Raw genomic sequence first — 14,614 nt, 5'->3', positions numbered from 1 at the left:
TATGTGAGTGACACGCCAATTTCTGGGAAGGTTCTTGTCGACTTTTTGAGTCCGATCCTTGATTTTTATAATGACAAATCAAATGTTGCTTATGTGTGTATTTAGTGGTTAAGTAAGCTTAATATTTAAGCGCACACATAAGGAAGAGATGGAAACCAAGAGGAACATAAAGATCATATTATCCAGCGTATTCCATGACAAATCAGAGGAGCAAAAGAAGAAGGAGAAGATATTTGTTTTAATTGTAAATGCATTTTTGTTTCATAATTTGTTACGTCTGTAATAATTATGGTCTGTAATATTTGCATCACATGCATGATAGGGATAAAAGCTCAACATGACCATAGACTGATTGTAGGAAACCAAACCAGACTTTAGTCGACCAACGTTGAATTTTTAGGGTCAAATTGAGGGCAAAATTGTAAGTTAAATTGTCCTCAGTCGATCGGCCGCTTGTGTATAATATTACCACGGTCGACCGAAACATTGTTCACACATAGAGTCAAACTTTGACCTTCCCTCGGTCAACCGAACCCTAAGCAGTACTAAAGCCTCAATCGACCGAATTGACTAGAAGTCAACATGTTGACTTCATGCTCGACTGTTCTAAAATGAATGTGCCTTCCACGGTCGACCGAATTGCCACGTGTCTGACACTCCGTACACTCGGTCGACCAAATCTTTAGTTCTATTTGGCCACGATCGACCAAATTGTATAAGTAGCCGACTGAACCTTGAACAGTTCAAAATTGCCTTAATACGGTCAACTGAATTCAGCAATATGGTCGATTGAACCTTGAATATGGTCGACCGAAACTCTCGCGTTGCCCAATTTTTACCGAGGTAAAACAAGGTTTATTTTTTTATTAACCATACTTAAAATTTTTCAAAAATACCAAATGAGTCCCGAACGGTTATATTTTTTGGAGTGTCTATATATACTCCCTCATTTTATTTGATTAACAATCATTAGCAAACATCATTAGCAAAATATTCTTTGAAATTTAAAAAACCTATTTCTCTCATACAAGCTTCAAAAACCTACTCTCACCCATTCCTAAATCAAGATATTCTTTGGGAGTGTTTCTAGAGATTATACATTATAAGCTTATACTCTCATTGTTGTGATTATTTGCTAATTTTATTGAAAGTTAAGCAGAAAAGTTTTTTCCTATAGATTTAATTCATAAATTCTTTTTTGTGGGGAAACTTTTATTAGCTTGTGAGTCTTTGCATTTTTATTGCAAAGACTCTTGAGCTTGTCTTGTGTTTTCTTTGAAGAAAATAATTTTTGACAAGCTTGTGTTCTAAATATCTCTTATGCTTGATTTTCTGAAAATATTTTTTGAGATATTTGATTATACTGTTGAAAATTTTTGAAACCTTATTTTGTGGTTGATATTTTTATATATATTGTTTCAAATGACTCTATGGGTTGTGTATTAGGGAAGCATAATGAGTCTGACGCCGCTTCTACCCACTTCGTGAAGTAATCAATGGCCACGAAGATGAACTGGTGCCCATTGCTGGCTTTTGGGGTAATTAGCCTAATCACATCCATGCCTCATGCTGAAAAAGGCCATGGTGCAGATAAGACTTGTAGCTGAGCTGGCGAAATTTGTATGCGATCTCCGTAAATCTGACACTTGTGGCATTTCCGAGCATACTCTAGGCAGTCCCTCTCCATGGTCAACCAGTAATATCCACTCCTGAGAATCTTTCGAGTCGGCGAGTGACCTCAAGCATGAGTGCCAGAAACTCCTTCAGGACCTCTTGCATGATATGCCTTGCTTCTTGCATCTCCACACATCGTAGGAGAATCATGTCATGGTTCCTTTTGTACAATACTTCTCCGTCCAGGAAGAAACCCATAGCCAACCTCCTAGTTGTCTTTTGATTATTATTGGAAGCTCCCTAGGAATACTCCTTCTTTTGAATGAAGGTCTTAATGTCATAGGACCATGGTTTCCCATCGATCTCTTCCATCACTGCACAGTATGCTGGCGCTGACTGCACCCTTATACAAATTGGTTCAATCTCTACTCCCGGCTCAACTTTAAATAAAACTGCTAATGTGGCCAATGCATCAGGAATCAAATTGTTTTCCCTTGGTAGGTGGGCAAAACTAATGTGGTCAAACTCTTTAATCATCTCTTGGACCTATTTCTGATAGGGTATCAATTTAGAGTCTCGGGTTTCCCATTCTCAAGTCAACTGGTGAATAACGAGCCCTGAGTCTCCCTTTACTGCCAGTTCCTTGATTCCCTGGTCTATGGTAGCCTACAAACCCATTATACACGCTTCAAACTCGGCTATGTTGTTGGTGCAAGGAAAGGTGAGTTTGGCTATGACTGGAAAATGTTTATCCTTTGGTGAGATAAGCACAGCCTCAATTCCATGCCCCCACACATTGACTACTTCGTCGAATAACATTGTCCATCCTATTTGATCTCCTTCTTGGCTTATCGAATTGATATCCTTATCCGGGAAATCAAATTCCATGGGTTGGTAATCTTCAACAGCTCTATCTACCATATATTCTGCAATGACACTACCCTTGATGGCTTTTCTTGTCACATAGGTGATGTCGTATTCGGTCAATAGCATATGCCACCGTGTCACCTGACCTGTCACTGCTGGTTTTTCAAAAACATACTTAATCAGGTCCATCTTGGAGATCAACCAAGTTGACTAATACAATGTGTATTGTCTCAGCCTACTGACCACCCATACCAAAGCACAACAAGTCTTCTCCAAGTCTGATTAATTAGGCTCATATTCCGTGAATTTCTTGCTTAGGTAATAGATGACCCACTCTTTTCTTCCAGACTCATTATGCTACCCTAATACACAACCCATAAAGTTCTCTGATATCGCCAAATAGAGTATAAGCGGCCTCCTGGGTACTGGGGGAACCAGCACCAGAGGGTTCAGGAAGTACTCTTTTATCATTTCAAAAGCCTCTTGACACTCTTTGTTCCATTTTTCCGGGTTATTCTTTATTAGCAGCTTAAATATGGGTTCACAAGTGGTGGTCAACTCGGATATGAACCGGGCTATGTAATTGAGTCTGCCCAAGAAACTCCAAACTTCTTTCTTTATCTTAGGGCTAGGAATCTCTTGAATAGCCTTTATTTTGTCGGGGTCAACTTCATTCCCCTTCTCGCTCATGTGAAACCCAACAGCCTCCCCAAAGTGATTCCAAAAGTGCATTTTTCTGGATTCAACTTCAGCTAGCATTTCCGTAACCTTTTGAACGACTTTTCCAAATTTACCATATGGCTATCCTCATTTCGAGATTTGACAATCATGTCGTCCACATACACCTCTATCTCCTTGTGCATTATGTCATGAAATAAGGTTACCATGACTCTTTGGTAAGTGGCCCTCGCATTCTTCAAACCAAATGGCATAACTTTATCACAGAACGTCCCCCATAAGGTAATGGATGTGGTTTTCTCTTTGTCTTCTATGGCCATCTTAATTTGGTTGTATTCCAAAAAGTCATCCATGAATGAAAGTAAAGCATGCCCCGTTGTATTGTCCACCAACACATCTATGTGGGAGAGTGGGAAATTATCTTTTGGGCTGGCTTTATTTAAGTCCCGATAGTCGACACAACTCAAACTTTTCCATTCTATTTCATTATCAGAACCACGTTGGCCATCCATTCAGGGTATTGGGCTACCTTTAAAAACACAGCCTCAAATTACTTTGCACTTTCTCCTTTATCTTGATTAACATTTTCGGCCTCATTCTCCTCAACTTCTGCTTTACTGGCTTAGAATCGAGGTAAGTGGGTATCTTATGAGTTACCAAATTTGTGTCCAAACTAGACATGTCTTGGTAAGACCACGCAAAAACATCCCGATATTCTTTTAGAAGGTTGACTAATTGGCTTTCTCTTCACCCCCTAACGGTGCCCTAATTTTTACTGGCTTTGGCTCCTCCTTAGTTCCCAGATTTATTGTAAGTGTGGGGTCACTATTGGTCAAGGTTGGTTTTTCATTGGATTTTAGCTTTCTTTCCATTTCAGGGGATAAGTTCAGTTCATCTTCTTCAATTTCGATTTCTTGGATTATGTTTTCAAAATTAACATCAATTTCTTACTCATGGGTACTGGTGCTACCATCTCCCCTATTCCTGCATGAAATTAAAGTAAACAACCTTTTAACAATTGGACTTAAGATGCAAATGATATCAAGAAAAGCATAATTCATTTCATTAATGGAGAAAATCTATATGGGATTGACATTATTCGCAGATTACAAGAAGGGGGGGGGGAATTGAAAACAAAGAAGATAAAATCATTACATGAAAGTAATTGGACAGTCAAAAGTATTCCAATTTTGCAACTCGGTTTCCGTGGGTAGAGGGCGAACCCATCCACTCGAGCCATCTTTGGAGTCTTCCAAGTCTAAAATTGATATGTCCAAATGCCTCATTTCTACCTTAAGATTCTCCTGGCTACTCTTTCTGAAAGTTTGGCTAATCGATGGGAATTTAGTTCCCCAATTGGCGTTCACCTTCCCTATAAGCCTTTCCATTTGTTGCTCTTTCTTTTCGACCGCCTTCTTTTTTCGATCTACATGGGTGGGAGTATATCCGAGGTCGTACCAATCTTTCACCCCTTCTAGTAGCAAAGGAGTCGGGATGCCTTGAAGGTGCTTGCCCAATCCCTTACCTGGGCAAAATCCTGATCTGATTATTTCTAAGGCCACCCTGTGTACTGTAAAAGAAAACCTTTTCTCAAATAAACTTTTCAAGTAATAAAACACAAATTTTTCTTCTCAATAAAAATACTAGATATGAGAGTTTGAGAGATGAAAAACCTTTGATATATGTATTGAATCCACAAACCAATCACTTATTGATCAAATCTCAAACACCAAGGATTGCTTCCAAGATGTGTAGATGAATGCCTTTTGAAAAACTGAGATGATTTACCCAAAGATTATGAATGTAGTAGAGTGTTGGCAAAGTCTTTGGAATGGAGACGCTTTTAGCACAAGATGTAAAGATAGGTCTCTAAAACTCTTTCTTCTTATGTTTTTAGGGTTTTGGATATGTTTAAACAGTATTCTCGCCATCTGATTAAGTTCTGACTGTTGGATCATGAAGATTAAACTTTAATTCGTCCATATTTGCGGCGAATCGCTGTTCTGCGCTGCGAGCTTCGTCGATGAGTGGATACATTCGTCAACGAAACCATGTGTTCGTCACCGAATGGGCTGTCTGAGATTTTTGAGCTCTCGATATTTTTCGCGTCGATGAGAACAAAAGTTTTGTTGCCAAGTGGCCTTCATGCGTTCGTCGACGATGCTATGGGGTTCATCGACAAGCTACCTTATTCAGCCCGATTCAACCTAGGATAAGTGAATGTATATTTTCATATAATGCATGTATCCTAAGGTCCATCTATTTGTTATTTTGAGCTTCCAACTATATCATGCAAGATATGTAAATACAATCAAATACTAAATACCCATTACAATTGAAAACTTTAGAGCTTCTTCATCCTATAGCTTTTCTAGTTTCATGAAGTGTGTTAGGTTGTATATGTTTTAATCCTCATGGCTTCCATGCCTTCCTTACCGTTCGCGCATGCTAAGTAATGATCCTGTTTACAATTTCAATGCACAGATAAGATATTATTTGATTTATTATTATCAAAACAAGATTGGAGTTACAAAATCAACACATATGATATACATGGATGGATGTGAAGATGCATGTTGTATATATATGCATAATGCATGAATTGAAATATGCATAGGTATATGTATTTATAAATATGTTAATATATGCATGTGTGTGTGTGTGAGCGCGTGCATTTTTTCAATATATCGTGCGTTCGTGCGCACGCGCATTACGTAATATATGTAAACCTATGTTATATATATATATATATATATATAAATTTATATGTATATATATTTAGTATTATGTAAATAGTATATGTAAATATATGTATGTATGTATGTATGCATGTATTAGTATATTAGTATTTATGCATGTATTGGCCCACTCAAACTTGACTTTAATATAAAGATGTATAGGTTGGATTTTATTTAATGTAGAGATATGCTAGAATATACATTCCTGTATGCAGACAAATGTGTACAATCTCAGGGTGCATTTGGTATCATTATTATTTTTTAATTTATATTTGTGTCTTTTCAGGATGCAATAACAAAGCTCAGAAACATGCTTGGTTTTGTTTTTCCCGGAGACACCCAAAGGAAACGTTTCCCTTGTTTTGTAAAAACAAAAAACACAAAAAAGAAAAAACGACTTTTAATTTGTTGCACAATATGGATCGGTGGTGATTTGTTAAAATCACACACAAGAGTCCTGGGCTCGATTCCCAACCTTATGCAGTTTTTGTGCCTTTTATTTTTCCTTCTTTTTTATTTCCATCTAGGGCTTCAAAAACTCCTTCATTCAAAAGAGGCACCCTCTCCCTTCCTCTATTTTATTTCATCCAAGTCTTCTAAGACCCTTACGTTTGCAGCAGCCACGATAGCCCGCATTAGTTGCAATCTGTGGCAGCTCTAACAACCTACGGCACCTCTCTTGCATGTCGAACACTAGGAGCAGCAGCTTCCCCTTCATTCACAATGACCCCAACACCCCACAGTGTAACAGTCCTGCGCCCAACTCCAGTGATGTATTGCTACTTTGGCTCACTAATTTCATGGGCGTCTCACTTAGTTGGAGCCCAAACCCTCTTTATAAGCCCAAGAACTCTCTAATACACATATGACGTGGGACCTTGACAAACTCTCCCATCCAATCTATGATGTCCTCCTCAACATGACTTTCCCTCGTACACATTCGATATGAGTTCTTGACAGGCTTTTTCGCCCGATTTCTGATATCCTTGTCAACATGATCTCCTTAATACACATTCGATGTAAAATCACGACAGACCCTCTCGTCCGATCTTTGAAGCCCTCATCAAAGTAGTTTACACCTCTGTATAAGATCTACTCACATAATAGTACCCCAAGGACAAATCCACTCACATGATAGTACCCCCAAAGCGGATCCACTCATATGATAGTACCTTCAAGGAGGCTCTAATACCAAATGTAATGATCCTAAACCCAACTCTAGTGAGGTATTGTCTACTTTGGTCCACTGACCTCATGGGTTTGTCCTATAAAAGATGTCTCACTTAATTGGAGCACAAACCCAGCTTATAAGTGTGACAACAACAATTAATAGAGCTTTCTGTTGGTTCTTGTGGATTTTAATTAAGAATCAATGTAAATTAGATCTACGATAGGTTATTTGAACTAATGTAAAATGTAGATCTAAATTAGATTTGGATTGTTTTGATCCATCAAAATTTATTATTTATTGCAATTTATGGAACTTTCTGTTGGTTCATATGGATTTTAATGTGAATTTAATTTTTTGTTTTGTTAAATTACATCTACTAGATTATTCCAATTAATGTAAATTAGATTGAAAAAAATTGAAAATAAACAATGAACAAGTTTTTGTTTTTTATTTTCAATTTAAGAAAAAAATTGAAAACGAACAACCAAGCAGGTTTTTAGTTTATAGTTTATAGTTTTCATTTCTAATTTTTAGTTTTCACTTCTAATTTCTTTTTTAAAAAGTGATACCAACCGAACCTTTAATTTTAAAGATGGATTTACTAACATTTGTTACAGGTTTTAAGGGGAAAATCTTTTATTATCAAACACAAGAACTCTCTTCAGCTGTCCTTTGCTATTTGAGAATGGATCAATTCCCATCATTCCGAAAAATTCATGTGAAATGGAAGAGATGGGAATGGGATAGACCGCAAGTTTGGATATCAGAAATATAGAATGATTCTTTAACCGGACTCTTATGCCAAACTGTTTGTTCACTCTTGTCTCTTTGGTAAATTAAAAAATAACAGATATACATTGTTCTCTTCCTTCCTAGTATTTGCACAAGAAAAGATGATTTCTAGTTTTTCAATGCAAAGTGGCATTTTAAAAATTATTTGGAAAGCTAAAAATGGTAAACAGAAACTGTTTTTCACGATTGAAAATGCCCTTTAACTTTGCGGCATTATTTACAGCAGTTGATGGTGCCAACTTCCTGATAAATTTTCAAGACATTGATGAATGTGAGAGATAAGATCTTTGTACCTACCAGAATTCTTAAGTCATTTGCCCAGCAACATCGACAACAAACAGCTATTAGACCATATAAGAGTGCCTAAAATGTATAGTGCCTGCAACAATTTTTGAAGTGCAGTTAGATTTTGTTGGGGAATAAACCGACCTGGAGTAATACTCACGCACAAAGAAAAATTCAAACACACACAATGAACACCGGATTTACGTGGTTCGGTCCAAACTGACCTACGTCCACGGGAGCACACCACTGCACTATAATCTGGGAGAAATAACACACGGAGGAGCCACTGCTCAACTCTCTCTCTCACTCTCACATCTCTCTGCTCTCTGCAATCTCAGTACACTGTACACCTCTCTTCACGCAGCTCACAAAATTCACACACATCTCACAACTCACAGCACATATATATATATACATAAGAGGGAGTAAAAATCAAATATGGTGGCTAGCAAATTCAACAAAGCCTGCAGAGCAGGTGGCCATCCATCTCCAGTGTCAAAGATGGTGGCTGGTTGTTGCGGCTGTCTGCGGCTCCATACCTGCAGAATTCAACAATCTCCCACTTGGAGGCGGAGACAGCATCTCAACCAGTGTAAATGCAAATGTTGTGCTCATGTATGTCTTCAATCATGAAGACCAACTGAAGTTGAGCATAACTTCAGTTTCTCTCTCGTTGCCACCTTCCTGTCTGCTAGATTTCTGCGGACTAATCTGATGGCTGGCATCTTCACAAGTGGTGTAAAAATGCCGGCGTAGTCAATCCCTTTCTTCTGCTCAAAGCCTTTGACTACCAACTGAGGCTTGTACTTTCTGGAGCCGTCATGCTCCTCTTCAATTCTGTACACCCACTTGTTGTGAAGGCCTTTGGGCAACTTCCACGTTCTGTTGGAGGTGAGGGACTTCATCTCGTCCTTCATTGCAAGCTCCCACTTGCTCGCATCTTCTGCCTGACAGCATTCAGGCTCTCCTCCATCTGTAGGAAGTAAGCAATCTATATACCTTTCGTCTGGTACATAAGGCCGAGTAGATCTCCTAAGCTCCGGTACTGGAGTAGGAGATGGTGGTGCGACGATCTGCTCCACTAGTTCCTCCGCCTGAGGATTCTCGGCATTCTGCTGTTGTGTCCCGACACACTTCTTTGGGGCACAGGTGTTTATCTGGAAACTGACTCTCCTCTGTTTCCTGACTATGTAATCCTCACACATGTCAATCTGCACTGACTGTAGACCACTCAATTTTCCCTTTGAGTGCTTCACCCTGAGTTCCTTCTCGCTCATGTGACCAAGTCGTTGGTGCCAAATGTTGCTGTCGTCATTTCCTGCAGCAACTGAAATAGACATGGAGGCATTGGAGGTTAGAAAAAGTGTCCCACTTTTCTTACCTCGTGCAATCGTTAGTACACCCTTTGAGACTTTCCATTCATCGCCGATGAATTTCATTGTGAATCCCTCATCTACCAGCTGACCAACTGAGATCAAATTCTTCCTCAGGTCTGGAATATGTCTGACATCCTTCAGCTTCCATACTGACCCGTTCATTTTGATCTTCACAACTCCCTTGCCGATTACGTCGCAAGGTTGATTGTTGCCAAGGTACACCTTACCGAAATCACCTGGTGTGTACTCCTCTAGGCAATCTCTGCAGCATGTGGCATGATATGAGGCTCTGGAGTCTAAGACCCAAGACTCCTGTTTGCTCTCCAAAGAGCAAATCAACATGTCATCATTCTCGGAAGCAATATTTGCTTCTGTCTTCGCCTCATATTCCTTTCTCGAACCTCTACACTGGTTTCTGAAGTGTCCGGTCTTTCCACAGTTCCAACACTCAACATTCTTTGTGCCTTGTAAACCTCTGGGATCTCTGGATTTGGACCTCTTGGTCCTGGATCTGCCATGATTGTTAGATCGTTCATGGCTGCTTCCCTTTCCCCGGCTTTCCACATTCAAAGCCGAACTTGAAGTGGAGGCATTGTTCGATTGCATTCTGATCTCCTCTGTCAAAATCATGCTGATAACCTCGTCGTATTTCAGCTTCGATTTTCCTGCAGAACTACTGATCGCAGTTACAATACCTTTCCAACTCTCAGGCAGCTGGCTGAGAATTAATAGAGCACGGATCTCACTGTCAAAGGTAATCCCGACCGAGGCGAGTTGATCCGACAACTCGTTGAAATTATTCAAGTGTCTGTTGAAGCTTTCACCTGCAGACATGCTCATTGTAAACGGTCGTTTCATGAGATGTACCTTGTTTGCGGCTGATGGCTGCTCATACATGTTCGATAGCACATCCATAAGGGACTTGGTGGTTGTCAAGTGCTTGATGTTGAAGGCAACAGACTTTGCCAACGTCATCCTCACAACTCCGAGGGCTTTTCGGTCAAGCAACTCCCACTCGCTCTCCTTCATGGAATCTGGCTTCTCCATCAGTGGTAAGTGCAACTCATTACCAAACAAGAAATCCTCGATCTGCATTTTCTAGAAACCGAAGTTCGTGCCGTCAAACATCTCGATGTGAGAGCATTTCTGGTTTGACATCTCGATTCGCTAATCTAGAGATGAAATTAGCTCAATCAAACAGCACGGTTGGATTCGGAACGGCCGAAAACCCTAGAAATGGTTTAAGTCGCTCGAAAAACGGACCTGAAATGGCTTCAAAAAGCCAAGTCAAACTTTCGGTCAAACCTGGTCAAAACTGGTCAACGTGGCGTGGGACCCGGGCTGACGTGGCAGCTTACTTGGCTCCACGTGGCGGCTGACAGGGAGCTGACGTGGTGCGCTTACGTGGCAGATGCTGGCTGACGTGGCGCTGACGTGGATGCTGACTAGGCGCTAACGCAGCAGCGCTGACGTGGCGGGCCCTGGCTGACGCAGCGCTGACGTGGACGCTGACGTCAGCGTCTTCAACCTTCCGCTGGTCGCCGGACGTTCGCCGGCGCGTGGGGGCGCGTGAGGACCACTCCCGACCTGTTGTCGGCGCGTGGGAGCGCGTGAGGGCGCGTGGGAACGTCCTTTGGACGTTGGTGGCGCGTGTGGGCGCGTGGGAACGTCCTTTGGACGTTGGCGGCGCGTGTAGGCGCGTGTGGCTTCGTCTGAGCTCTGTTTGAGCTCCGGTTACTGCCGTTGGCTTCGTCTCGGCGAGAGGAGTTCGATGGTAGCCTCAAAATTAAATTTTGAGCTACTGGACAGGGGCTCAAAAAATCAGAATTTTTCTTGATCTGGCGATTTTTACTCCGACCAAAGCTCTGATACCAATTGTTGGGGAATAAACCGACCTGGAGTAATAATCACGCACAAAGAAAAATTCAAACACACACAATGAACACCGGATTTACGTGGTTCGGTCCAAACTGACCTACGTCCACGGGAGCACACCACTGCACTATAATCTGGGAGAAATAACACACGGAGGAGCCATTGCTCAACTCTCTCTCTCACTCTCACACCTCTCTGCTCTTTGCTCTCTGCAATCTCAGTACACTGTACACCTCTCTTCACGCAGCTCACAAAATTCACACACATCTCACAACTCACAGCACACACACATATATATACATGAGAGGGAGTAAAAATCAAATATGGTGGCTAGCAAATTCAATAAAGCCTGCAGAGCAGGTGGCCATCCATCTCTAGTGTCAAAGATGGTGGCTGGTTGTTGCGGCTGTCTGCGGCTCCATACCTGCAGAATTCAACAGATTTACCCTTTATTCATGACGGCTAAGAATACCTCTTTAAACAAGAAAGGGGTGAAATCAGACATGAAAATATAATCTTTATATGTGCGTAGAAATAGTTCAGGGTGACAAGGTTTGAAAACCACCACACTTGTAAAGTGGTGAGTATTGTTTATTTATATTGAATTAAGGATTGTATGTAATAACTACATATTAATTGGAGAACAAATAAATGGAAAGTATATACAGAATATGCTCCTAGAATTCAGGTAGAGGATCCTCAACATGATCCTCAACATCTTCCCCCCCCCCCCCCCGCCCCCCCAACACAAGCTGAGCGTCATACTTGAATGGACGTGAAGTTTGGATCGAAAGAATTCAAAGAGAGGTCTTAACACACTTTTGGTTAAGATGTCGGCAACCTGCAAATGAAAGGGCACATACTGGGTGCAAAGTTTGCCAAAGAGAACAAGTTCACGAAGAAAGTGGTAGTCTAGCTCAATATGCTTAGACCGCTTGTGAGAAACGAGATTGGAGCTAAAGAAGATCGCACTCTTGTTGTCACAAAGTAGAGAGGTCGCTGCAGAAGAGGGACTTTGAGATCACGAAGGAGATACGTGAGCCCAAATAATATCGACAGTAGTGAGAGCTAAGGCACGATACTCAGATTCACAACTAGAGCGAGAAACAGTAGGTTGTTTCTTTGCACTTCAAGCCACCAAATTGCCACCAAGATAAATACAATAACCAGAGATAGAACAACGAGTATCAGGCCATCTTGCCTAGTCTACATTAGAGTAAGCAACTAGACCACTAGGAGCAGCAAATGGATGAAAAGTGAGGCAAAAATGTAGTGTGCCCTTAATATAGCGAAGAATATGTTTGACAACGAGGAAATGGTCTTCAGTCGAAGAATGGAGAAATTGACTAATGGAGTTGACAACATGAGCAATATCAAGACGTGTGAGAGTAAGATATTGAAGAGCACCAATGAGAGATCTGTAAAGCGTGGGATCTGAAAACAGAGGACCATCAGCAGACAGGTGCTGGGGAACAACCATTGGGGTGTGGATTGGTTTACTATCAAGTAATTGAGCACATGTGAGAATGTCCCATGCATATTTCAGCTGTTTGATAAGAAGACCATTAGTGGTGGAGGTAGCTTCAAGACCAAGGAATTAACTGAGAGAACCTAAATCCTTGGTAGCGAACTCAGAATTGAGCTTGCAAGTAAAACTATCAATAAGCTTGGAGTTGTTGTCTGTAATAATGATGTCATCAAGATAGAGAAACAAATATATCATGTCAGACTACTTATGAAAAATAAAATAGTGATGTGTCTACATGACTACAATAAAAACCAAGGTGCGTGAGAAAGGTGCTGAAACGCTAAAACCAGGCGTAAGGGGCTTGCTGTATGCCCTAGAGAGCTTTCTTCAACTGACAAACATGATTGGGAAAACGAGGGTCAATATACCCAAGGGTTGTTCCATATAAGCATGTTCAGTGAGAAGGCCATTGAGGGACGCATTTTTGACATCAAGTTGGCGAAGAGGCCATTTTTTTGTCATAGCACAAGAAAGAACAACACAAATAGTGGTGGCCTTGATGATAGGACTAAAGGTGTTAGTGTAGTCAAGATTAGGTAACTATGTGTAGCCCTTAGCAACAAGACAGGCTTTAAGATGCTCGATAGAACCATCAAGTAAGTATTTGGTCTGAAACACCCATTTGGAACCCAGAATGTTGGTGTTGGCGGGTTGAGGAACCAAAATTCACGTACGATTATTTTGCAGGGCTTGAACTTTTTCATCTATGGCGACAAGCCAAGTAGGATTCATAGCAGCTAATTTGAATCCTTTTGGCTCAGTGGATGCTAGAAGAGCAGAAAGAAGGCCAGAGGATTTCACAAAACCGAGATGCGTAGGGTGGCAAGTTTAAAAAATACCAGCTTTTGCTTACGTGAGCATAGGATAGGAGCCCAATGGGGCAACTGCAATAGTAGTGCAAGCAATGATAGGCAACTCAATTTTGGGCTCAGGAGAAACCGAGCGGAGGGCCGAGTGCGGCAAAGATGTACCAGCATGAGAATTAGTTGCCTGCAAAGACTCGTCCATTGGATCAGAACAAATAATACACGGGTTGGATCCGGATTGAGGAATGTGTTGGGAAGGTGGTGTAGGAGAAAGTAGGGGTATATCTGTATATGGAAGACTAGGTTCCATAAATTTGGAGATGTGGAGGGAGGACATGGGTTGGGCCTGGGAAGTATGTTGGAAAGGGAAGTGGTTCCCATCAAATTAGGCATGTTGAGTGATATAAAGTCTAGAGGTGGTAGGGTCAAGACAACGAAACCCTTTGTAAGATGAACTGCAACCCATAAAAATGTAAGGAAGACTACAGGGGGAAATTTGTTAGTCATGTAATCACGGAAGCAAGGATAAACACGACAACCAAAGGGATGAAAGTTTTCATAATCAGGAGAGGAACCATACAGAAGCTCAAAAGGGGACTTACTTCCGAGAAGCGGTATTGGAAAACGGTTGATGATGCAAGTATAAGTGCTAAAAACATCAACCCATAAATGAGTAGGAGTGTGAGAATGGAAAAGGAGGGTCAGACTTGTCTTAGTAACATAACGTTGTTTCCTTTCGACGTGACCATTTTGAGTGGGTGTGTATGGACAAAAGAGTTGATGATGAATTCCAGAGGTACGGAAGTGTGCTTTAAAGCAGTTGCTAGTGAATTCTACATCACCATCACTTTAAAATATTGTTATATGGGTAGAATGTTGATTTT

At 40.9% G+C, this 14,614-nt stretch overlaps 1 protein-coding gene across 1 annotated transcript; it reads right to left on the bottom strand.

Moving 5' to 3' along the window:
• Window positions 1-1,914: 1,914 nt before the first annotated feature.
• On the bottom strand, window positions 1,915-2,670 carry LOC131148277 (uncharacterized). The gene is made up of 2 exons (XM_058097997.1): window positions 2,289-2,670; window positions 1,915-2,066 (listed from the first exon to the last, which is right to left on the bottom strand). The coding sequence occupies exons 1-2, from the start codon at window positions 2,668-2,670 to the stop codon at window positions 1,915-1,917; spliced, it is 534 nt and encodes a 177-aa protein (XP_057953980.1).
• Window positions 2,671-14,614: the final 11,944 nt, after the last annotated feature.

The sequence above is a fragment of the Malania oleifera genome, chromosome 2 (genome assembly GCF_029873635.1).
Source record: "Malania oleifera isolate guangnan ecotype guangnan chromosome 2, ASM2987363v1, whole genome shotgun sequence".
Classification (NCBI taxonomy): domain Eukaryota; kingdom Viridiplantae; phylum Streptophyta; class Magnoliopsida; order Santalales; family Ximeniaceae; genus Malania; species Malania oleifera.
This window is presented reverse-complemented; position numbering and strand designations above follow the sequence as displayed.

What these genes read in the sequence shown, in the direction of transcription:
- LOC131148277 (XM_058097997.1), bottom strand. Translation starts at nt 2,670, where the DNA reads ATGGACCTGATTAAGTATGTTTTTGAAAAACCAGCAGTGACAGGTCAG. An exon ending in GTTTGAAGCGTGTATAATGG is followed by an intron (nt 2,067 to 2,288) that starts GTTTGTAGGCTA and finishes CCACATTAGCAG; the next exon opens with TTTTATTTAAAGTTGAGCCG.